General features: G+C 34.6%; 4 protein-coding genes across 4 annotated transcripts in view; 3 read left to right on the top strand and 1 right to left on the bottom strand.

The window, feature by feature from the left end:
- Positions 1 to 3,870: 3,870 nt before the first annotated feature.
- LOAG_00213 (hypothetical protein) lies at positions 3,871 to 8,571 on the bottom strand (the record flags this gene model as incomplete). The annotated part of the gene is made up of 13 exons (XM_003135753.1): positions 3,871 to 4,154; positions 4,339 to 4,410; positions 4,502 to 4,560; positions 4,835 to 4,943; positions 5,110 to 5,250; positions 5,441 to 5,537; positions 5,760 to 5,864; positions 6,102 to 6,233; positions 6,584 to 6,732; positions 6,895 to 6,969; positions 7,228 to 7,351; positions 7,913 to 8,025; positions 8,523 to 8,571. The coding sequence occupies 13 exons, from the start codon at positions 8,569 to 8,571 to the stop codon at positions 3,871 to 3,873; spliced, it is 1,509 nt and encodes a 502-aa protein (XP_003135801.1).
- A 1,473-nt stretch (positions 8,572 to 10,044) lies between these two features.
- LOAG_17358 (hypothetical protein) lies at positions 10,045 to 11,843 on the top strand. The gene is made up of 4 exons (XM_020450017.1): positions 10,045 to 10,256; positions 10,611 to 10,796; positions 10,989 to 11,122; positions 11,459 to 11,843. Exons 1-4 carry the CDS (start codon positions 10,056 to 10,058, stop codon positions 11,751 to 11,753), a joined length of 816 nt encoding a protein of 271 aa, XP_020306369.1. The 5' UTR covers positions 10,045 to 10,055; the 3' UTR covers positions 11,754 to 11,843.
- Positions 11,844 to 12,412: 569 nt separating this feature from the next.
- On the top strand, positions 12,413 to 20,714 carry LOAG_17357 (micro-fibrillar-associated protein 1 containing protein). The gene is made up of 24 exons (XM_020450016.1): positions 12,413 to 12,510; positions 13,083 to 13,148; positions 13,243 to 13,344; positions 13,426 to 13,613; positions 13,701 to 13,935; positions 14,015 to 14,260; positions 14,416 to 14,508; positions 14,639 to 14,706; positions 15,013 to 15,115; positions 15,369 to 15,444; positions 15,637 to 15,788; positions 16,077 to 16,232; positions 16,677 to 16,844; positions 16,926 to 17,051; positions 17,502 to 17,658; positions 17,972 to 18,115; positions 18,353 to 18,534; positions 18,723 to 18,915; positions 19,194 to 19,400; positions 19,468 to 19,542; positions 19,618 to 19,659; positions 19,745 to 19,866; positions 19,951 to 20,046; positions 20,472 to 20,714. Exons 1-24 carry the CDS (start codon positions 12,439 to 12,441, stop codon positions 20,610 to 20,612), a joined length of 3,210 nt encoding a protein of 1,069 aa, XP_020306368.1. The 5' UTR covers positions 12,413 to 12,438; the 3' UTR covers positions 20,613 to 20,714.
- Positions 20,715 to 21,821: 1,107 nt separating this feature from the next.
- The window catches only part of LOAG_17356 (hypothetical protein), a gene marked incomplete at its 5' end in the record, with an annotated part of 4,756 nt that continues 748 nt past the window's right edge, over positions 21,822 to 25,829 (top strand). Inside the window, 8 exons of the mRNA XM_020450015.1 lie at positions 21,822 to 21,976; positions 22,178 to 22,273; positions 22,770 to 22,932; positions 23,098 to 23,282; positions 23,370 to 23,478; positions 23,788 to 23,957; positions 24,358 to 24,457; positions 24,741 to 24,890. Of these exons, the coding sequence (XP_020306367.1) occupies positions 21,822 to 21,976; positions 22,178 to 22,273; positions 22,770 to 22,932; positions 23,098 to 23,282; positions 23,370 to 23,478; positions 23,788 to 23,957; positions 24,358 to 24,457; positions 24,741 to 24,890 (1,128 nt within the window). The remainder of the gene's footprint in view (positions 21,977 to 22,177; positions 22,274 to 22,769; positions 22,933 to 23,097; positions 23,283 to 23,369; positions 23,479 to 23,787; positions 23,958 to 24,357; positions 24,458 to 24,740; positions 24,891 to 25,829) is intronic.

Below are 25,829 nucleotides of genomic sequence, written 5' to 3'. Positions count from 1 at the left end.
GCAATTAGAATACGAAAAATTTTAATATAAATTTAGTAGTATTTTTTACTTTTCATTGCATCCCTTTCTCTTTTATACTTTTACTCTATCTATTGTAAAATTCAATCTTTCTTTTTTCAAATTTTCTCATTATTTCATCACAAAAATCATTTCAATGTAAAAACTCGATCTTCTTTCATTCATCTTCAGATTTCACTACAATAAAGAATAATTCTTTGTTTACATTAAAAAAAAGAGAAAAAAAATGCTTATGTTGTCAATGACCCTTGAGTAATCCTCTATGGGAATGTCCTCTTCTCTGTCCACAACATTCACGCGCAATGAACTCTTCGACAAATCTCTAAAATCTGCTTGGAAAGATCGAAAAATGACCAATCGAATAGTCTAACTTTGTTCTTTGAGACATGAATAACTTTCATATACTATTTTAAACCTATTTCACTTTAATAGAGAATTTACAAATGATTTCGCTCGGGTAACTAAAACGATATTTTAATCGGAAAAATGTTTTGTGCTCATTTGGAAATACAAATTTATGAGTGTTGATTGCAAAATTGATTAAATTCAACTATGGTTCTACGAAATAGGTGACATTAAGATAAGCAAAAAAAAGTTGAAGTCATAAATATTACAAGCAATTACACCTGAGTGAATGTCATTTGAAGTTCAGGTATGGTTTTAGTGGCTACAAATTATCTTCTAGAAGATGTACTTCTTACAGTTTTGCAAATTTTTGATCAAATTGAGACTTTCATAACATAATAAACAGTGTTTAAGGATTACAGAATGAACACATAAATATATCTTTAACAATAAGCGTATCCTAACCGCTAGAGTTACGGTAGCAAATAATGCTCAAGTCTAATCTCCTTTGAAAGCTATTCTGCTGTGTTTAACATGCTATTTATTTAATTAGACACTTCTTTTACCTAATATATTTGGATTTGAATATGGTAAGGATTGTGTCATCGAGATAACATAGCTCTCTTGTCAATGATAAAAATTGGAATACAAGTAATAATTGTGATGAAAATTTGCGTTTGTTGCAAACCAACTAATAGATGTTGAAAATTGAATGAATGCAATCAAGAAAATAAATTAAAATTGTTTCAATCCCATCAAATGAACTACGAGGTCAAAGGTAAGGGAAAAATTGAAAAGTCAAAGAATGGATATAATTAAAGATTAGTGTAGAAGAAAATAAGATGTTGTAACAGCGATAAAACTGATTTGTCACATGTACCATCACTTTAGCACATATTTTGCGACCAGTTAATGCGGTTAAAGTATAATGGATTATCTCTTTATTAACAATCAAAATTGACGGAAAACTATCTACAGAATTAAGGCACTTTGGACCAATATTTCCATGCCATGACCTCTACGACAACTTTTGCTCTATTTAGCATGCTGAATAATCAGTCTATTAGGGGTTCATCTTTTTCCTGTTTCCTTCAACTGTTGCAGTATAGTATCTGAAGATTTAATTAATTAAAGTGGATTAAATTGTAGATGAAATGGAATAAAAAATAAACAATCATTTTTAGATGTAAAGAGAGTTCAAGTAAACAATAAAAGATTAATAAAGTCAACTTAAAATAGGTACGAATGCAATCAATGATATTTCACTGGGATGTTTCATTTGTGAAGAAGTATTTCGCAATTATAAAATAAACTTTCATTTACTTAAAGACCATATGTTGTTATCGATAACTTTTCCGTTTTTTTCATCTTAACATTTGTGATAATTGTAGAATAGTTTAAACACTGGTATAGGCCAAAAATGATACAGCTCGAGCTAACAGTCAAATAATTATTACTTCCATCCCTTACCTGAAAGTATCTTTGGCCCTTTCCTTCCTCTTTCAGCAATAATAATGTGAATTTTCGGGAATGCTAAAATAGCTCAGAAAAACGTATTTATTGTGAACGGGAATCTTTTCGGGATAGGATTCGAATCAATGGAAATCAATGAAAGTTGTGAAAATCACTCAGATCAATTGTGTTTTGTTAATTAATTTGTTTTAAAGAAGAACCTATATCATATAATGTTAAACGATGTTAATGAACAAACACACCATCGATAATAATTGTTTGATTTTGTAATTGTCACAAAAGGCTAGACTACTTGGCATTAAAATAAGTGATTGATTCTGGACGGTGCTGACATTAGTGTGCAAGTAACGTTTGCTCTGGAAGCTAATTTGTTGGAAATTTCTAAAAGAATCAAGCCTATATCATACAATAGTGATTGATTTTTCTTCGTCGAAAAATGTTATTAAAAAAAAAGTTTAAAAAAAAAGTGAGAGGCACTTAATGATTTAGGATCGCTTCAAAAATGGTGTACTCCACTTCCGCCGGTATGTTATTAATTCATCAATTCTGCTTCTCCCTTTCATAGCAAACAACATTAAAATACAGTAACCAAACATCTATACAGTTGTATAGATGTTTGGTTACTGGTTACTAGTCGATCAGTTGATCGACTAGGTTCAAAAGGCTCGTTCAAAAATTTGGAATTCTAGCAATTAATGTGGCATTTATCACACCTTTCCTTTCTGAAAGTATACATTTTCGAAGCTTGAACTGTCAGTTCTTGATCTCTCGCTCGAACTCTTCACAACACATGTTCCTGTTATTTGGGATTACTGTCCAGTTATCTGGTATAAGAGTATATCTGGGTACTGAATAACATGCGCTTGTATGCATCTTATATGTCTACGCTTGCCCAGGATTCCCACAACCCCTTACCAGATGTTTAGTGGTTGGTGGTTTTCTTCATAAAAAACTATTAGGAGTTCAATTCCTCCATTAGCCTTTGTTTACTGACTGACCTCTCTCTCAGCAGTGATGTTTATATTAGTTGAATTTCTTCAACCGATGGAAGCAATGTGGAAAAGCGCTTTAAACTGAGCTGAGAAGCAATACAGCAGTGGGATTAAATACATTGCTTCCCCCTATTATTTCTTCCTTCTTCTTTCGCAAGTGAAAAAGTCCAAGACCACTGAATTCAGTAGAAAGATACAATTCCTGAACGGTTGGACTCAAATGCGTTTTTTGATTCCAAACTCCATGAATAAACAAATGAATAAATAAAATCAAGGGTCATCTACATTACAGAAAAATAGAAAATCGAAAAATGATATTGAACAACTCAAGTTGATGGGAAGGGCTCATCAAATAGGTGTTTTTGAAATCTAATAAGTTACAACTTCAAGAACCATGAGTTGTTAGAAAGTAAAATTGAAAAACTTATTAAAGCATGTATATTGTCCAGGACACAAGACCAGTTAATATAAAAAAAGTACTGAAGAAACAAGTACTAATTAATATTGCTTCTGCATCACAAAAAAGGCAAAGAAGAGGAATGTGCAGTAAATACAGGAAAACGTAAAAATGGAATGACAAAAATGCAGCAACACTTCAAATGTCGAACTGTGCCATTCTCCAGAAGACTCGAGCGTTAATGAGCGAGTTAATGAAATGAAAAACTGTTTTAATTAGTACTGCTATAAGAATCCTTCAAAGAAACAACAAACTACTCGAGGAACAGTTGGCAATAAATGCACTGAAACCGTCATCTTAAAGTTTTTAAACTCGTAGTCAATACACCAAATAAACAGTACAAAGATTTGCTAAGGCTAAAACTAACGTATTTATTTTCATAATGCTTTTTCATTTGCACCGCAAAATCTCATTTCATATTTCAGTGCGTATAAAATACGGCCCATAACAGACTAAACTCGCTGATAATAAAAAACTAGACCCATTCTCCAAATAAAAAAAAAGCTTAAATGAACTTCGCTTGTTGTGCCAAAATTTCAAAAGAAAGTTGAAACGAAAATGCTTTCAAGATGATTATTTGGATGATTATTTGGAAAGTCTCGAGCCTGAAGTAGATTCGAGAGATCGTGGACTTGATGTGGACCTAGAATACCACAGATCCGAGCACTTACGAGATCTCGAATACTTTGAACCTAAGAATGATTTAGGAGACTTTGAACTTTTTGGAGACTTTGGTGATGAGATCCGAACTCGTTTGGCTTCTGGAGATAAATCCTCAGTGTTAAGATCATGAGATCGTTCATTCCGACTTGGTTTTATGCTGTGTTCTTCGTAAAATTCGTTATCACCTTCTACACAGCTTTCTAGAACTGAAATCAGTAAGGAAAGTTTTGAATCGAAAATATGACAAAATAAGCTATCTACCGAGATTGCCTGCTTTTGTACAAGATGAGATAACTGTAAACTGTCATCTTTTTATTTTTAACCTTTTAAAGAGTCAGTAACATCCATCTTTTTTTCTTACACCGAACAACCGCTGGTATTATAACTTACTCGAAAAGCACTTATATGGACTTCTTGATATTGTTTCGCCGACAGCCGTTTCGATGACTTCATCTTTTATTGCTGAAATAAAGATAAATACATATCCGAACATGGCTATGCGACCACTGCGAAAAAAAAAGTCATCATGCAAAATAGTTATAATACAACTCACGCTGCATTTGCACACTGGGAACGTGTGGCACGTAGCGCAGATGTTCAAAAATCGTCGACCTACAATAGATACAATTTAATTCAAGTAGCTTATGTATCTTTGACTGTTAAAACCAACAATTACAAATATAAATCTAAATTAACTGCAAGGAAACATCTATTTAGTATACCACACTAAAAGATTTGTTGATATTCTGCAACTCATTTACAGAAATCTCATTTAAAGCCGAGTTTTCCAAACCTCCCTAATAGCTTCTTCATAAACTTTCATACCATCATTTTCTCTATTGACAGAGCGTTAATACAACAGTAGCAATTTTCATTCCAAACTTACTGCACTTTTTGAAGATAATCGGGTGTGTTTAAATTGGTCATATTTGATGGAACGATATGAAGCTTGAAATCGCTTGAATAGTATTCAAAATAATCGTTGTAAGGCAATTCTAAAGATAAAGAACTTGAAATCTGAAACAGGAAATTGCACAGCAAAGAAACAATGCGAAGAGAGCAGAACATATTCTTTCTCTTGCATCCTTTCGGAATCTAAAACCTATAAAAATAAAAAGAAATCCTAAAAAATCGAAGTTTATAAGAGAACGATTAGCTTGCCATTTGATATTTCAACATCCAGAGCAATGGATGTCTCATAGGCCCAGCAGCGCGCAACGTTACGAATGGTGTAACCACCACCACCAAGTAACAAAAGCGGAAGATTGAATTTCTTCATAAATTCTACACATTTACCATGTCCTACAACGAAGAATGTATAAACGCTTACAACAATAATAATAGCCCAATTTCTCTAGTTAATGAAATGGTGAACAAAACGAATTGCCGATATTGTAAAGCACTTTTACAGAGCATAGATTTTTGGGGCGCAATGGGCATGCTACACAGCTAATCGTAACATAGACTAATGATTCTGAGATTAGAAAATCACCTTTTAGAGAAAGATTGAAACATCCAAGTCTATCACCAACTAATGAATCAGCGCCACACTGTAAGACAATAGCTGATGGTTGATATAACAGCATGACCTAAAATGACAGGTGAGATGTGTTACCTAAACAGAAACCTGAAGCATGAAGCAAACCTGAAGCACAGACGCCTAAATATGGAAGAAAGAATAAACGTAATGATTACCTTATGTATCAAGTAATATACCAAAATACTGCAGAATAGTGTGTCAAAAATATAAGTCTACAAAATCTATCCAAACAAGTACTGATCTAAGCAAACTTCCTAATATATAAAAAAACCTGTTCCATAATTGGTTTGAATATACGTTGGTACGTATCATCATCAATACCATCATGCAGTGGGCAATTCACAGCATAATATTTTCCTCGACCTGAGCCGATATCCTTAACATATTTTGATTAAGCAACATCAAATAGTTTATCAGATGTTAAAGCAATTGTACCTCAGTCGTCACTCAACGTCTTTAAATAATAACAGTAATATATTTATGGAGTTGTTGCTTATAAATATGCAAAGATGTCCATAATATAATAATTAGTGAGAAAAATATCATTACTCAAAACAACAAAAAAGGGACTGAAAAAAAACCTATCGAAACACCATCAAAAACTGGACGTTACCTGAACATCTCCAGTACCTGGGAAATATTCACCAAATTTGTGAAATGAAACAGTCATTACACGATCCGTCGTATAGAATGCTTCTTCGACACCATCACCATGATGGACATCAATATCGACATATAAAACACGCTAAAATGGCATTGGTTAAATTTATTTCACTTGTATGTAATCGTTGAAACCTAATAGGATGAAATGGAAACTAAGGTAATATTTCACTTCATCTATAACGCCATTTAGCACCGTTGACATGATAGATGTCATGAAATATTTAGTGTTCTGAAATTTTTGAATACCTCAATATATGATGGGCACTGCTAATGACGAAAAAATAATATTGGCTTCATATTAACTCAATGCTCTGACATTTTTCGATCATTGTAAAGATTTTCATTCTTATCAATTTATGAGTATATTATGCAAGTCGTCGCTAATTCTAAATCTCCATGTCATTACAACTAAAGCAATTGAGAGTAGCTAACCTGATGATGCTTAAGAAGTTCAAGAATTGCCAATACAATATCATTAGTGTAGCAGAATCCAGAAGCTTCACTTTTCTTGGCATGATGTAAACCGCCCATCCAATTTATCGTTATATCAGCTTGCTTCTTGTTAAGTTTTGCTGCCGCGGCTTAAATGAAACATAAATTATAAACAAACATGCAATGTCATTTATCCCTATTCGTGCCTTCGAATTCGTAGTTCCTAAGAAACCATCCAATTAAATAAGTTTAATTACTTTATAACAATAAAACATGGAAAGCATATAGACGTTTAGAAAAATAAGTCGCACCAAGGGAACCGCCACACGAAGTCTGACAAAATTCATATACACCATCAAAAACAGGGCAATCTTCGCCAACATTGTCTGCAAGAATTTAAGATAAACCACTGGACATAATTAGAGAGCTTTAACATACGAGAAAAAACTGGGAGAAATGTTCAAATGAATCACAGGCTGTTGCATAACATTTAATCCCGAAGTAATCAAGGAATATTTGCAGTGGGCACGTCTGAATAAACTACTACTTTTATGATTTGGACTTACATTAAATAGCTTAAATCGTAATCCATGCTTTTAAAATGAAATTACAATAGTGCATAAAATTCAAAAATAGTTAATAACATCGTTGACGAGTTTTAGCTGTACTGCTATCAATGATATCTTCTGGTCGTGCGTTTTTTAAGAATGTCAAGTAATCGTTACTGTGATATTTCGTCATTTCCTCAAACGTTGCCACATGCGGTCTCTGAAATATAAACAAAAACGAATGTCAAAAAAGAAATCTACAAACCCTGCAATATTACTCAAGCATATTCTTCCCGAAAACGAGTCAGCATTGTAGAAAAGCCGGAGATATCTCCTTGTCACCAATCTACTATAAAAGTTCAAAATTCATTTTAGAGGAGCAAAAATGTCCCCTCACACTTCACTCAACTCAAAATTCGTTCCGTGAACAACATAAATAAGTTTAAGTTGAAATTTCCTGAAGTATTGAAGGAATATCATTTATAAAATTTTTTCTTGCAGAACAGATACTCCACTTTCATGTTCCCCTGTAACATGTTCGGACAAAGTTGCTAAATTTTTTACGCTATTGCGGAAGGAAAATATTTTGTTTCCTCATCGAAGATGAATAAATGACAAACCCTTGTATTTTTGCTACTTACGTCAAATCCTATGCCTTTCATAAATTTTTTCCCAAGAAAATCTGACCAGTACATTTAATAAATCTGATCAAAGTATTTAATAAAAATAGCATTACTTTCACAGTATAATCCAAGCAAATACAACAATTATAAAAGCTAACATAAACTTCCATTCGTCGATAAAGACCATAATTGAGAATAAGATTATGCGTCATCCGAATTCTGTGCGGCTTCATCGGATGCCCTGGACCGTAGTAGTAGTTCCCAACATCTCCTATAAATTCTACAAGTTTATTTGTTCTATGTAAACGATTCTACAAGTGGAAGCAGTAAGACATCCTTTCCAGCAATAGATATTAGTGCTACAATGTACAAGATTCCAAATAATTCTCGTATCCATGAGATTTCATTTCATTCTGCCAAACGTGTATAAATTCTATTAAATTTCAAAAAATCATGACCATGTGTATTTATTCAACATTGTTGCTGGAAGGGAAACAAGAAGCTTTAAATGATTTTTTTTTTTTGCTTTTATAATTATTCAACTTGCTATAAGTTTGTTCCATTACCCAACACTTCATTTCATTCTGCCAAACGTGTATAATTTGAAGCATACATATGTGTAGTTTTTCCTCCTCTCCCGCTCAATAAAAACAATAGATTACACCAATATATCGCAATGTTAACAGAGTTAATGGCTACTATGACCACTTGACGCATGAAATAGTGATAATAAGCGTAAATAAGTTTTGAGAACAATAAAATACCAACCGTCATAATAGTATGCAACCCTGATCTTGCTGTGAGGCTGAATAGCCATATTAATAATAATCCACCTTTGACGATCAGCGGAAAACGATAACTCTTTAAAAGCCCAATCTTCCCAAACAACAACTGAAACACAAATGTTCCAGCTGAAAGTTTTATCCATCGGATAATTTTAAAGTCACCTATATCAGATATTCAACTGACGATACACTAAAGCGAGTACATCCCAAAAATCCCCTCCTATAATCATTATTAATCGAAACATTCATAAAATGGTCAAGGAAATAATGGTTGTAATGGTACATGGTACTCAACTGAATCGATCTAACCCAAATCGTCCCTCGGTCGAGTAATGCTATAATTATCAGCATAATGGCTATTCTATGTGACACTGTACTTAACAATGGTGTTGGTCGATCAAAACCGAAATTTACATTAATCCATCAGGAACGGACTGTGATAAAACTCAGCAAAAAATGAACACATAAAATAAGCAAAAAAAATCTCTTTCCAAAAACCGTGCAGATTCCATGACACACATCCACACCTATGGCATGCATTCTTCACGTTCGCACGTATCCCTCCCAACATCACGTACTCATCCATTCCAATAGTACGCATTCATTCCGATTGCGCACGTATTCACCCCAACACTCCGATTATGGACGGGGAGATATCTCGAATTCACTGATATTTATCTTATATTTATTCAGACATTAACTGTCCTTTAAGGTGGACAATTAAAACAAAGTAGAAGCATGGGCGATGAAATCAAAACATGCATTGTGACTCTGCGATGTGTTACTTTGACTTGATTTGCTCAAAGAACTGATTTAATTTTTTTTTGCTTTGCCTTGTTTTGCTTCACACATTTTCGTATACGAAATATTTGTTAAGGGAATACAGCGCAGAAGAGCAACATTATTACGTGATATGTGACGTGTATATTACGTCTTAACCAACACATGAATCTTCTTAATTCGTCAACTTATCGGTGTTTACTCATTGGTTCTGTTTTCTTTCATAATGATTCATTCATTATTTCACGTAGCGTCTCAGATGATATTTTGGAGTGATATAATCGTATGTTTTTCCACTCTCGTTAATCCAAATTACCAGTTTCATGTGTGGTGCTATTTGAATCGCGAAAGTGGTATCATTATATTTCTTAACTCCATCTGTTAGTTCTTATCAATCTCTGTTTTATCTTCGTCCACTACACTATGTCGTGGCTACAGTATTCATTGTGCAATCTAGAACTGTAATGTTTGCAAAGACGCTCATACCTTAAAAATAGCTCCATTTGATTATTGGTGGTTTGGTTTCGAATTTGCTGACATAGTACTAATTCGATCAAATCTCTTTCCAATTTCTCTTGTATAAATCGTGTTTGCCTAATTTCCTATTTTCTGTATCGTTTTCAATATTTCTTACTTTTGCTCGATTTTATTCACTTGATGATATTAGGGTTGTCGAAGAAGGCTATGCTAGTTGTGTTGAATTTTAAACTGAATTTGGAATATAATTAGCAAGAAAATGGCAGAAGCATTTGAAAATGAAACGGAGAGTGATTTGTCGGCGTTGCTGGATAGTGCTTTGGCAGATTTTGGTCGTACCCGTAACACAGACGATGAATTGGATTCAATGATGGATACAATGGATCAGCAAGCTGTGCAAAAAGCAGTTCAGAAATTTGATGACGTGATGAAAACATTGCAAGGATCCAGCAGTCATCCGGTATTGTTTCATGTTTTCCTGGCTTATGATGTGTCTCGGAATCATAGATTTTAGTGCTACTATTAACAACTCTGTTTCCATAACTCCCATACTTCCTTTTGATGAGGAAAATGGTAACGGAATAAAGAGGAATAAGAGTATTTTTCTGTATTTTTCATTTCTTTTACCCAGTTTTGCAATATTTTAATAAGTTGCAATATCGAATTCTTGGAAATTTGTGTAAATTTACCTTGGGATGATAAGCTTTTATCCAGTCATATCCACTTGTATTTATAATTTCCATAACTTTGGGAATGCATGATGTGTTTGTAGCATATTATAGTTGAAGAGATTTGTGTTATGTAACAATTATAGAATGTTAGTTCACCTGAAACAATGCAAATGACCGTCGACGAGCGCAAAGCTGCTGAGAATTTTCAAAATATGCTTAAAACATTGGTTGAAGCTGAACAAAAAGCACTTAACGAGCATCCACCAAATGAAGATGACCAGCATGGTTATAATCGGGCTAGTGCTGGAGCTTTTATCGAGGAATTGAAAGCGAGTTTTTTTTTGTATGTTTGCTCTCAAGAAATTTACATTATTTAGAATTATAGAAGTATTTTTCCGAGTGCAGCGGAATGCAACTTTCGACCGAGGATTTTGCCGGCAAGTTTTTGAAAGATATTTTGAAAATTTCGCTGAGGTAATTTTGTGAATTGAACCTATCAAGATAAAACCTGTTATTTATAGAAATTATCAGAACAGGATCCAGCTAATATAGCGGACGAGTCGCAATATAAAACGCTAATAAATCTTGTTCAAGCATTCTTTTCAAAAGATTTGATGTATCCGCCACTGAAGCAGCTGCTGGAGAGGTTTCCCAAGTATGTTTAACATTCCGTCTGACAGATGATTATCTGTCTTTAATGAATGTTTTCATTGAATAGCTAATCGTTGATAATAGAAGCCTTATTCAACGAAATGAACGTCTGTTTTACTTATTCAAGTACTGTGTGAGTTATTGTATTAAGATATTAAACGGTTGAAATCGCTGATAATTCCATTATGTGGGGAGTGAAGTTTTAACTTTCCTTCCCTAAATAAGGTGAATAGTGATATGAGTGGTGAATGAATTTATTTTTGCTTTTCTGTTAAAAATAATTTCAAATGCATTGCATTACTCGAAGAAATGCTTTGTCTTTATGAGCTAGCATTTTCAGCTATATAGCAGAACATAGTGAGTTAGATGCGGAAACGAAGGCTCGTTATGAGAAGCAAATGGATGTAATAGAACGTGTATGTTTGGAATATGAGAAGAATGAAAGCGGAGATTTAGAAGAAATGAAACGGCGGTTTGATACTATCACCACATTAATGCTGGAATTACAGTCGTATGGATATCCTCCCGAAGAACTAGTGGGCGAAGCTCCCCCTGGCTGGGTTACGGATCCTCAAACTGGCTTACCAAAAGTGGATGATGTATCAACGGCTGCCGAAACTTGCTCACTTATGTAGTTATTAACTATTTAATTTGTTTGTTTTTTCTCTTTTCTTTTTCAGTCTTAGATCAATCATTTTTATGTAGGGGAACAACACTTATTGCAGATTTTCATTCCAAATGATTTGATTGTCATTCCAAAGTTAAGGAAACTTCAGATTTCATAAAGTCGTTCTCTTGTTCGTAGACAGCTAGCTATTTATTTCGAGAATGATGATATAAAATCATATATAAGGAGATCGTTATTACAGCAGCTGTCATCAAAATAGATGCGACTGTCATTTAAAGGATTTGCCTTCATAATTATAGATTCCTGTATAGTTTCCTATCATTTCATTAAAATTACTTGTCATTCTTATGTTATAATGAAATTATTTGTATTGTTGTAGGAGTGAAAGGAATAACTATTCCTTTTGGCCTTATAAGGTAAATGTTGTAGTACTTTAGTTAGTAGGTGCTCTTATTTATATAGCAGAGTTCACGATATGTATGTGTTCATATTTGATGCTAACATGAATTGTGATAATGCTGTTATGAAATTTCATAAATTTATTACATTATATTTGATTTTATTCTATGGGAGTTTTTCATTCTTCCGAAAGGCCGTATTATTGTTATTATACATTTTCGATGTTTGCTGATTTCAGGAAATGTTGTTATAGGTTTAGTCTAATTATTTCAGATTGGCGGTTGTTTTTCCCAATGTCCGATAGCGAAGAATCTGGTGACGAACAGCGGGACCAGGATGCAATGGAGGATTTCGCAGATAGCCAGGTGCTTAATTCTATCTTTTTTTTTGTTTCTGGGCATCTGTCACCTCGTAATCTCATTTTATTCAAGGAATGAAGTAAGTATGATATGAAGCCTTTAAAAGGATGCTGCGGATGCAAATATAGCCAGAAGGGAAATTTCCACAATATGTTATTGCACATTTGTTTAAGGTCAGAGGTCGACTGTGAAGAGAAGCCTCTGTTTTAAGCACTCATTTTGTGCGATCCTTAATTCATTGAGCTTACTATTAGAGCAAACAGTGTTGTTGTTGTTGCTACAACTGGTATCGTGTCCGTTCAAGAATGAGTAGCGTAATTCAAAACCACAGGGTGCAGAACCTCACTTTGTGTTCCACTATTGTTTGAATTGTTTTCCAATATACTGGAAATTTTTGCGTTCAAATCGAATTTTTATACACCAACTGAAATTTTGCACAATATGTTCGTTATTGCGAATATGTTTGGGGTCAGAGACAAATATGTTTAAGATTAATTAAAAAATGACTAATGACTAAACAAATGTGTTTAATCACTATTCAACTGGGATATGACGCAAATTGGCTGTTATTATTACAGGAGAAGAGCGATGATGAGACACCAGAAAGCGATGATGATGTCGTCAAAAATGGAAGAAAAAGGAAGGTCTAATTTCGAAACTTTTGTAAAGTCAATTCATGGTTTCAATAATGATGTCATTAGAAATCTTTCATATAACAAAGTGTTGAACAAATTACAGCATTTTGATGAATATGACGATGAGGATGAAGATGATGATGATGATGATGATGAGGACGATGGCGATGGCCGTCATAGTAAGAAGTCTAGGAAGAGGAAGAAAGTAATTACATCTATCTGATTGTTTTGTGATTTTATGACCCTGATTGCAAGACTTCGAGAGTGCAAGAAGTGTAAGTTTTAGCGACGCACAGGAGTACACCAGTTTATTCTCGATGATGTGGAAGTAGATGAAGACGAGGAGGAAGAGGATGGTTTTGAAGAGGATGGCGATGAGATGGGGATTGATCCAAGAGAAAGAGAGGAAGCTGAAAGAATGATGAAGGAGCAAGATGAAAGGAATCGTGAAGGACGTCGTCGAGATCTATTCAGGTGATTGATATCGTAGTTTTGTTTTAAATCTCTGATATAACAATTTTTATTAGTTTTATATAATAATTCATTGGCGCAGTTTTTCAGTGGAATGAACGAAGACCAAATAGAAGATTATTTTAAGAAGAAATATGCAAATCAGTCCTCTTATGCTAATGTGATGGATGATGATGCTGCTCTAGATGACATAAGTCGTCATTCTTTACTTCCAAGTACAAATAAGGATCCAAATTTGTGGATTGTAAAATGTCGTCTAGGTGAGGAGAAGCTGGTTGCGCTACAACTCATGCGAAAATTCATCGCCTACGAAAATACTGATAACGTAAACTTTTGTTATTTTGCTATGAGTAGATGTTTTTCTTTTTCTGATACACTCAAGTCAGCTGAAATTTTACTTACAGTCTTTACAAATCAAATCGGTGGTAGTAAAAGAAGGTCTGAAAGGAATGATTTACATAGAAGCATTCAAACAATCGCATGTAGCGACAGCAGTTACTGGAATATCAGCTCTAAATCAGTTCCGAATAGCTATGGTGCCAATCAAGGAAATGTGTGACACTTTGAAAGTGGCCAAAGATATCCCATCACTGAAAAATGGAATGTATGTTCGATTAAGAAGAACCATGTATCGCGATGATTTAGCTCAGGTTTCTACTTTTCTCAACTTTTATAAGAAGTTAAATGAAATAGGATGAAGTATTGTCATTATTTGTCGAACAGTTAAGTTTTATGTACAGATGTTTGAGTACGAACGATCTGTAATATATACTTTGCCTGTTTTTAACATATATTTTAAAAATAGGTTGATTGGGTAGACGTGGCACACAATAAGGTTTATTTGAAGTTGGTACCACGCATTGATTACACTCGCATGCGTGGAGCACTCAGAGCACCGGTCAGTTGTCTATTTTGAAATATCTATTTATACATTTCTATATCTATATTTGTCCATCTGTCATATACATGTATTATATATATCGTAAATCAGTCCCTTGTATTGTTGTAACATGCCACTACATTTAAAGGATGAACCGCGTTTTGTAAAAATGAAGCGAAGACCACAAGCTCGTTTGTTTGATGTTGAAAGAATTAAGTAAGTTTATTGAATATGTATTGCTGTATTATTCGAAAACTGAGGAATTTCTATAACAGCTTTTTCTCTCCCATAGTCATATTTCAGTTAATTCAATCTAGAGGGTGATAAGATGGGGAGGAAAGCGAGCGGTCCTAGCAGTTAAAAGCAAACTTCTTATGCGACATTTACTAATCCTCAATAGTTATTTTACCTCATGGAGAAATTCATAGTGCTTAAAATTTTTTAACCATATAACTCCATACTATGTGTTTAAACATCTTTTTTACTTCTTATATTTTCGGAAAAATAAATATGGTGATTCAGAGAAATAGGGGGTGAAGTATCAACAGATGGCGACTTTATGACATTTGAAGGAAATCAGTATCGTCGAGGATTTTTATACAAATGGTTCCCATTGAATATTATTGTAAGTATCATATCTTTTTGTTAACACATTTTGTCATATACGCTGTACCTTGACTTCTGTTAAAATCATTTGCCGCTTGTCAGCGGATGATATATTGATCATGCCAGTTTTCCTTAACGTTTTCTTTATCTACGGTTATACTGCAAGGGATCCAAAATTTTTTTTCATTTTCCTGCTAAATAGATTCTTTAATAAAAGTAGTTAATAAGGCAGGAGAGGTACCTAAAAGGTTCAACGACTTTTTTTTTTTCAGCAGGTTGACGGTGTGAAACCTTCATTGAGCGAACTAGAAAAATTCCAAGAAACAAGCGATGACCTGAAAAAAGAATGTTCGCTTTTTAATTTATAGAGTCTCATATGCGCAACTCTGACCACAGAAAAAATATGTTTATTGATTTTGGTGGGCTTCATAAAAATGATACACCGTGTCTATGTGGTTATTACCTTAAAACTGGGGTAAAAAAAGTAATAATTGGGCATATTCAACTGATATAACTGGAAAAAATCTTAATTTCTTGCAGTAGAAGGAATGAAGGTGAAAGATTTATCGTATATCTTTTCACCGGGAGACTACGTCGAAGTGATGGATGGTGAACTTGTAAACTTGCGTGGCAGAGTTCAGAATGTTGACGGCGAAAAAATTGTTATGTTACCGGACCACGAAGATTTAAAGGTTTTTTTTCTTTTTTTTTCCAATCCAGCAAAGTGAACAAACAAAGGGATATCTAGTAACATTACAAACTTTATTTGCTTGTTTGACAAGTGAAGCTGAAAAAATGATGCGAATCGAAAAACTTGATCATATGAGTAAATGTAAGGGGTACGAAAGTGACTCGGATAGATCAGAAACAAAGGAACGAAATTTTGCAGAGAGGAATTCTGCACATTATGTAAAATTTGATGTTAGTTGAGTTTAGACTATTTAAAGTCATTTTTTCCGAAACAGTGAACTGTTTTACAGGAACCATTGACGTTAAACGCTTGTGAATTGAGGAAATTCTTCAAAACAGGTGATCATGTAAAAGTGATCAATGGTCGATATGAAGGAGATACCGGTTTGATCGTGCGTGTGGAAGATAATCTTGTCATTTTATTATCGGATCTGACCATGCACGAGGTAAACGATGAAAGAAAACAAATACTGTTGCATTTTCTTGGAAGCAAACTTAATCTTGCATTAATTTCCCCATAAATAGCATCTAGCTTACTTTCTATAGATGTTTTTTTATTTACAAAAATCTAAATTTATTATTTTTCCAAAAATCTCCGTTCATTTCTCTGTATCTGGGAGTACCTATAATGTCAATAATATTATTTAACTGTATTGATAATATTATTTCACTGCATGAGTTGCAATGGACTATCTCTACTGATTCGCTGTCTTAGTTGGGATGTATTTTTGGGATAGAAATCACAGTGCAAGCATCTTGAAGACTCGTCTAGACATTATTTTGCAATTAGTCTTATTTAGAGAGAAGCACAATGGATTAGTATTTAAGCATTTCAAATTTTTTACAAGCAACGTTATCTTTAATTTTCTGTTACATTTGTAAATTTTCAGCTGAAAGTATTACCGCGTGATGTTCAACTTTGTGCTGATGTGACTACAGGTGTGGACTCGTTGGGACAGTTCCAGTATCAGGACCTTGTAATGTTGGATCAACAGACAGCTGGCGTTATCGTTCGCTTAGAGAGAGAATATTTAGAAGTTTTGAATATGCATGGAAAGGTAACGCGTCTCTCACCAATTCCTGTTTTTCACATATGCATTTTTATATTATTCGTCATTATATTTCTGTTTGAATTACAGGTCGTACGAGTAAAGCCACAAGCAATTCACGGTAAAAAAGATACGCGCTTTGCACAGGCACTTGATAGTCAACAGAACAGCATTCAAGTGAAGGATACAGTTAAAGTTGTAGACGGTCCGTATGCAGTAGGTTTTATTTGAAACTATTTAGAATTGCTACTTACTATGACATTCTCCTGCTAAATTAGATTTGGAAACGATGAATTTATTTCCAGTTGTTGCAAAAGAAATTGTTTTTCTCTCAGTCTGACTTATAAGAATAATAAGTTGGCTAGTTTTGTGTGATATGTGCTCGTCCCCTTTGTTTTTGTTGTAACAAGCGTAAATTCATTGTTTCCAAACAAATCTAACTTACTAACCCATTTGTACTGGATTTCTGGATTAGGAATTATTAGGAAAAAAGAAATCAAATTCTTGATTGTAGCTCCTCTCTAATTTTTTTAACATTGAATAATACATTAAAATTTGAATGAGGTCTCTACACCGTTACTCAGCTTTATTAGCCAGAGGACTCCGCTAGTATAGCCTATGAATTGCAGATCAATAAAATCAGAAATTAATTTTTATCTTTTTCAGAGCCGTGGTGATGCGGAAGATGAGAAACAGGGGGAAATCAAACATATATATCGTTCGTATGCATTTGTGATGTCTAGAAAGCATATGGAAAACGGTGGCTTGTTTGTTTGCAAGCCAAGACATTTGCTTTTGGTTGGTTCAAAGGCAAATACGAAAAGTAAGCTAGAAAATGACATAATTCTATGTAGACAATTGATAATTCTCGTATTTTGAAGGATCGTTGTGAAAAATCTTGAGAGATTTGCTACTCAAATTTTCTTCGCATTGGAAATTTATAGCTTATTCATTTCATTGTCAAAACATTTGCTTTTTGTTGATTCAGAGGTGAATACGGGAAGCATTAGTCTCGCCATCAAGCAGAAAAGCACATTTTTGTTCAGTGTCTGAAACTCATTTTTCGTCTACAAATTTAGCACTCCTTTGTCTTTAACTGTTAGAAACGCACTTCTAATTTACACTTTAATTTACAGTTGGGGATTTCATTGTGAAAGGATTGGCAACACCTGATCCATTCTCCAGTCCTCGACATATTGAGTTGGGAGGACAAACACCTCGACCTGGTAACATGTCAAGCGGCAGAAGTGTTAGAGGCGGCGCAACTCCTTCTCAGCATGGCAAGTTTTCATGGTGGCAGTGTTATTGCATCGGTGCTCACACATGTAGAATTTCCAGTTTCTTTTCTAATTGACAATTTCTTCCTAATTCTCTGTATTTTTTTTGGCTTACTTTTACACTCTAGCCACACTCCATCAGTTTTTATTACCTTTTATCTTGCTTCAGGGTCGTAACGAAGACTGTTCAGGAAAACTTGTCTATAAATTGTGTTATACAGAAAATAAATGAGGTTTTAGAGGGTAGCTCTGTGGGTGTACCAAGTACCGGTGGTTTCGATTCGCAGAATCGAGTGCGGCGAGATAATCAAATAATTGGAAAAAGTGTGAGGATCACGCAGGGACCTTTGAAAGGATATTTTGGTATTGTCAAAGATGCTACTGAACAAACTGCGCGCGTTGAGCTTCATTCTAATTGCAAGGTTGTTTGTTTCATCATATAATTCTCGGTTGTTTCGTAAGAGCGTATTGTTGATATAGTATTTTGGTGAGAATCATGGCTGATCATAATTATGATCATGAGAATAATTAATTTGAGAGGAGAAAAAAAACGAGTGGTTTTATATTGAGAATTGTGAGGAAATGTTTAACTTTTCGTGGATGTTTTTAGACAATCAGTGTTGACCGATCAAGAATAATGATCGTTGGTGACGGCACTCCTGGTGGCACGTTGATTGGCGGATTGCTTGGTAGAACACCATCCGGTGACAGTCGCACACCAATGTATAGCGGTGGTGGTAAAACTCCAATGTACGGGGCCCAAACACCGATGTATGGCTCTCAAACACCCATGCATGAAGGAGGTGAGAACATTATCTTTTATTCGTTTAGCGAAGAAGGTTACATTAGCAAAGTGTTACTTTTAGAGTTCTGCGCAGATCGTTAGTGGCTTAATCATTTTGCATTGTGCGAATCAGAATGTTGCATACACTTTGGTCGACATTTTTAATTGGTAGTAACACAACTCACAGCAAGAGTTCTATTATGTTTGTGGCAAGTCTTGTCCTAAGAAATTGAGGAATGATTCTCCAAAAATAGAATGGTGAATGGGCGCAGTGCACTTGAATTGTTTTCCATTTAGGACGTACACCGCATTACGGTGCTTTGACGCCATCATATGATGGTGGACGTACTCCAGTTCATTCTTCGGCTTGGGATCCATCAACAACACCTGCACATCCAATAAGTGATGATATTCATTATGATGAACCCTCATCACCCTTCAATGTACCTACTCCGGGCGCAATGAATCCTCATACTCCTGGCTACAATCCAGATTCTTCTCTTGGTAAGATTTGTTTCTTCATATTATGGAGATTTTTGATAGTGAATAATCTACGTGCGCATAGTTACAGGTCAGACATACGCACCAATGACACCTGGAGGAATGTATGCAGATTACGCTGCTCCAAGTCCTTTCTCGGATGGTCGTAAGTTTACTTATGCTTTGGAAAACACATGTTAAAAGTGATCAACAACTTTCCAAATAGCCATTATCATTTTAGGTTCAAATACAGGTGCCACTGCAGCAGGCTCTGGTGCTATACGTAAGTATTTATTCTTGTTTATTAGAAACAATATATAACAAAATTTTTGATCATTTTAAAGATTTCTGCATTTCTGATTTTGCAGCCCAACACGTATTGAACTCAGGCGACTGGGTATCAGTTGACATGATGGTGCGATTTCGTGACAATTATGATGATGATGAGCTCAAAGGCCAAGAGGGAACTATTAAAAATGTCGACACTGTGGTAAGTAGCTATTCGTTTTGTTTTTTCTTACTATTCTCTTTTCTTAGTTTTTCTTTCATAAATTAATGGACCATGGAGTTTCAGGAGGGTCGCTGCAGTATTTATTCATTCGAGTTAGATCGCGAGGTAATGGCATATTTCGACCAGATTCTTCCCGTCAAACCTCAGCAGGGTGATAGGGTGCGTTATTTCTGCTCAGTTAGCGATTTAAAAAATTATGTTTGTTTTTTTTCTGGTATCAAGAGAAGGTTAAAGAGTTAAGAAAAAAAACACGTTGAATCAGTTCGCCATTTCCTTGTTTACACTTGAACATGTCACTTACGCTGCATACTGGATACCTGGACCGAACTTTTGAAAGCTCGAGACTCAGGTCTTTGCGCAGGACTTGTTAACATGATAAATGACCGAGTGCACAGAAATATGTAGTAGTTCCAATTAGTGCTAACTCTTCATATTTTCTTTCAAGAATTTAAAGATCGGCATGTCAGATAAGCTCATGTGCAAGCGATAGGTAGAAAACACTTACTGGCCTTTTCGAAATCGATTGCACTGTCAAATAGTGCTTTATTAAAGACTGATTGACTTATTACACTGGTTGTATTCAGGCAAAAATAATATACGGTGATGATATTGGCATCAGCGGTACCTTGGTGTCCGTGGACAATACTGAGGCAGTAGTTAAAACCGATAACAACGATATTGTTTTGAGTCACATTGAATCACTCTGTCGCATGGAAAATTTATAATTCCTCTTATTTTATTATGATTTTTTCTCACTTTTTTAATTCTGAAGTAGGTAGTTAAGATGTCAAGAGATATAAATTAATACAATATGTTTTTGTTTGTTGGTACTCAACTTGATTAATAGTTCAACTATGAAATTTAGTGGCGTTTAGGAAACTTAAGTGAAGTAAAAACTCTTAGTGCAGCACATCATAAATCAAATCACCTGTAGGAGCGTATAATCATATCTTAAAAGGGAAAAAAGTCCGAAAATCCTTACGATTAAATTGGCATGAATGTTATTCAAGCAGTTTTCAGAAATCATAAATATCCAGTAAAACACACAATCCAGCATTGATTTTTCTTTTCGAGAATCGATAAGTATTTGCTGCAATGACGAGTGACTACTAGAGAAAAGGAACCCTTCAAGATACTTTTCTAAGACCTTCCAGAGATCTCCAAAGGACCTTTAACGCCAAATCTCTTATTTTAAAAAATGCAACTGCAGGAATGAAGTGCAGAAGTGCAACAACGTATAGAAACACAATGAAGTTTCTTGAATAAGAAATTCAAAACTCCTTGTGGACTTGCAGTCGTTGAGGTTCTTTGTAGGTCTAAAATTCCTGAAAGCTCGCAGGAGAAACTCGAAATATACAGTGGTTCTCTTTCTCTATTAATGTTCCTCAGTACTCAATATTTATGATTTTCGACAGTTGTTTCAATAATATCAGTGTAAATTTAAACATAAGTATATTGGGATGAAGGTTTTTATCATGTGCCAATGTTTTCTTGATGATGCTTAATGCTATGCAATCTTATCAAAATTTTTCTATTTTTTCTTTTCAGGATAGGATTATATGCTATTGTGGTTGATTTTTGTCATGCTTCACTTAGAGCTTTAATTTTGTTCGAGTTTTGAAAGAAATGAATGAAATCTTGAGAACCACTAAATTTTACGTTCTTTGTCTTAGTGTCTGCTTGAGACATCTTTCTAATCATTGGGAAAGATTTTAAATGGATCATTCTATCTACCATTCATTGTTAGCTTTTAAACTGATAATTGCGCATGCTGTGAAGCTTGTAACTGAAAATAAAGTGCAGTGTTCAGTGGTTATTGTACTGGTTCTAACTGATAGTGGTCGTCAATCGACATTGTTGTATTTCGTTCCTTCAAGAAACTCTTATTAGTGTCTGAATTTTGCTAATCAGTACATGCAGTATTTGCTTTAGGTATGGGAGAATTCACCCCGAAGTTTGAGCGAGATTTGGAAAGCCGCAGTACGGGCCCGAAGGCTCTTCCTACTGCTGGTGCTATTGCCATAAGAAATGAAAAGGGTGAAATAACAATGCAAAAAGTGAAGGTGGTTCGATATATGGCTGGGAAAGTGTACGTTTTTCATCTCCAAGTTTTTTCAAAAGAATTTAGTACTAAAATTTTAAATTATATCTGAAGTGGTTGATTGAAAAGTAATAGCTGAAATTATTGGGTATTTACTTCACTATTACACTGTTTTTTTATTAATTGTTTTGTTTAAACTGAGTTAGATTGTTGTGGTAAACCTATGTTTGTAGATAATGCATATTTCAGACCAACATATGCCTTGGGAAAAAACGACTCATCTGATGGAGAGCAGAGTGATGAGGAACAAGAGAAACCTCTTAATGATGCTTGGCAAAGGGAAACGTAAGCTTATGTTTCATAGTCGTTCTTCAAAGAGCTTTTTGTATCATCACTATGTTTTCTTGAATTCATTACCTCACCTTACTGAGTTATGGAAGTGATGTTAGTTGAACTGGATAAAAGTGCAACGATTCATATTCTGTGATATCTGAAAAGAACTCGGAGGACATTACCATAATGTTCAGATCGAACGGCGTAAATAGCTGTGAGATTAGCGGTCAAATGAAATACATAACTTCAGCTTACTTGGTTTGGTCCTCTTTTGAGAACCTCCATTACTGCTGTTTTGAAAGTACACTTGAGTAGTGAATAGCTGTGAGTAACTTCTTAGCCTTGATGATTATTTTTGTTAATTTTTATTACATTTAATTCAGTCACTATTCATTTAATTTTTCCCTATTAAAACTTTTAATTTACGCCATGCTGGTGCAAAGTGTTACTAGTTATTCAAAGAGCTAAGCATGTTACCACTGAAAAAGGGATCATTTCCCTTGTTTAGGAGACGCGCAACGGATGTAAGTAAAGAAGAAGTAGGAGCAGCATCGAGTTCAGATGATGATGAAGAAGCGGAAAAAAGAAGGACGAGAGCAAGATTACGACGAATGCAATTGGAAATGCAAGAGGCTCCTATTGAGGAAGATGAACCTGACGAGGATGATGAGGTAAGTATGATCCTCCTGCAAATAATGTTCGTATAAGTTGCTCAGTTCTCCTTTTGATCTTCCTTTCTTGCATGGTTGTACAACAGTTTTGCGGTAGTAATTTTTTCTTCGATGACTTATTTTCTGTTGCTATTCGTTTTGTTTTAATAAGGAAGGGAACTGCAGGAAGAATTTGAAAGACGACGAGCTTTACTGAGAGCACGTGCTTTGATCAAGGAAGAAGAAGAACTCATAGGGAAGCAGGAAGAAGCAGAAGAAGATGAAGATAGTGAAGAAGAATCAAGCGAAGAAGAAAGTGAAGAAAGCGAAGATGAGACGGTCCCTAGAATGAAACCTGTCTTCGTAGAAAAGTACATCCATATATTCTTTATCCTGTTTCTCGTGGTTCTAATTCCTAATTTTAATTGAAAATGTGATTTTTATATCACTGTATTAAGGAGTAAACGAATAACAAAAATAGAAGAAGAGAAGGAAAAAGAACGTGCCAAGAGGCAGCAAGCTGAGGAGCAAGAAAGGAAGGAAAGACGGAAGAAAGAATCTGCAAAGGTAATTCCACTTTGAAGTTTGTCATTTTAGTCCTTTCTTAATTTTTTAGTTCCTTCTTTACTCTTTAACTTAAAATAATTTTGTAACATAGTTTTTAATTATAAGTTAATCGTGGCTAAAGTTCCCTTATTTCCTAAAAACACCATCATGCTTCATCTCATTCTAGTCGTTTGTTGAAAGGCATCTATATTTCTTTAAAAATAAATATATGCGTATTGTGAAAATACGTAAAATAAAGCATAATAAATAACAAAATTCGTTGCGGCCTTTCGGAACTTTCATTCTGGAACATATGTAAAGATTTTGTAGTTATTGGAAGAGGTTTTACGGCATGAAGCAGATATGGAAAAAAGGAAGAAGGAAGATAATATCGATTTGACATCAGTTGTGACTGATGATGAAAATGAAGAAATTGCATACGAAAGTTGGAAGCTCCGTGAAATGAAGCGATTAAAGAGAAATAAGGAGGAACGCGATGCGTAAGCAGCGTTTATATAATAATCGTTTATGCGTAAGCAGCGAATTACTTGACATAGTCTTTTTTTTTTTTGCGATTCCAGCGGGCGAAAAACTTCTCTTAAGATTTAATTTGCCAGGTCTACAGGTCTAGATGAGCTACTAAACGATTATTATAGGGATATATCTACAACATTTTATAACATGATATCACGCTTGCAGAATGCTTAGCATCATAATTCTTTTGTAACTGGTAAAAAAAACTGTCTGATTTTGCATTCTATTTAATGTCCGAATTTTCTTAATAGAGAGACGTGGAATATTTTTATGGGGAATAGTCGTTTGGCGAAGTTGGATGGGTTTGGACATTTTGCCTTACGGCATCATTGTTTGCTGGAGTATATTTATACATAAGTTTTGCAGACTTGCACGAGAAAAAGCAGAATTAGATCGAATACATGGCATGACAGAAGAAGAGCGCAAGCAGTATTTAAGAATGAATCCAAAAGTTATTACGAACATGGTTAATGATTTCTGTTTGCGTAGTTCTATTTCCATTGATTTCGTAAATCTGTTGAATTTCGTGAAATAACGTATATGTTTCCGTAATTCCCTTCTTTTAAAACACCTCTTTAATTAACGTTAGATGTTTCATTAACTTCTCTGTTTAGATTTGTTTGTTTCTCAGATGTGGCTGGTATCTTCTACTATATCAAAAAAGTGATTGCATGAAGAGATCTCCTTTCCGATACTTTATTTTCATTTTTTGATAGATATTTTTATTTTGATTTGAATGCAAATTTCAGCAAAAGAAGGGGAAGTACAAGTTCCTTCAAAAATACTTCCACCGTGGAGCATTCTATCTGGATGTTGAAGACGATATATTCAAACGAGATTTCGCTGAGGCAACGCTTGACGACCAGTTTGATAAGTCTGTGCTCCCGAAGGTTATGCAGGTAACAATATACATCATTTGAGAGGATTAGATTAAATCTTCCAGTTTATTGATTGCGAGAAATTTTTAATAAGCTGCACTGATTTGGAGATCTTTATGGTATGCGATATGAAATGAATAAAATGAAAGCCGATTAGTAAAAATGGTGTGCAAAATATTAGGTAATGCTCAATAAAAGATGCAGAAATAAAGTCAAGACGAATAAAGTTTTTAGCTAGCACCTTCTTAATTAAAGTTGAAGATTATCAAATATTGCTGGTACTATGCAAATGTGAAAGATGCTCTCCGTCAAATGTTTAGTTTGCGAATAGATGTTTGCTAGGTGTAAATAAGACAAAATTATGTAAATGGAGCGTGTTTCGAGCTGCTTCGGAGGATAAGTAATTCAGCTCAGGAAATTAAAAAAAAATTACTATTGTTTGAGGTCAAAAACTTCGGGAAAGCTAGTCGTTCGAAATGGACGCATTTGACAGCAGAGGATACGACTGATCATCAGGGTGCTTGGGCAGCTACGACTGCACTAAATAGTAAATTCCTCGTAAAACACGCCGGTGGTATGAAAAATAACTTTGAAAGGCCGGCTGCAAAAAAGCGAAAAACTGACGTGTAATCCACTTGGTGTTGTTCTGTTATTATTTACAGAATTTGTCAGTTTATATGCATTTTTGTTTTTGTTTATATGAAAGATACAACTGTCGATATTCCGTTATGATCGATCGTTCACTGTTACTATAAATTGAAAACGCATGTTTTCTGGGTTCTGCGTTTATCAGTCTTAAAACTATTGGTTGATTCATCTCAAATTATGTGAAAAGGAAACAGAGGTGGTGGAGAACATTGGGTCACTGGTCAGCATTATATCTTATCCCTTTTTCATGCAGTTTGTGAAGATAAACCTGTTTCTCTTCTTTCCGTTTAAATTTCACGCCGAATTTTGCTT

Source organism: Loa loa (assembly GCF_000183805.2).
Source record: "Loa loa unplaced genomic scaffold supercont3.65, whole genome shotgun sequence".
Taxonomy (NCBI): domain Eukaryota; kingdom Metazoa; phylum Nematoda; class Chromadorea; order Rhabditida; family Onchocercidae; genus Loa; species Loa loa.
This window is presented reverse-complemented; position numbering and strand designations above follow the sequence as displayed.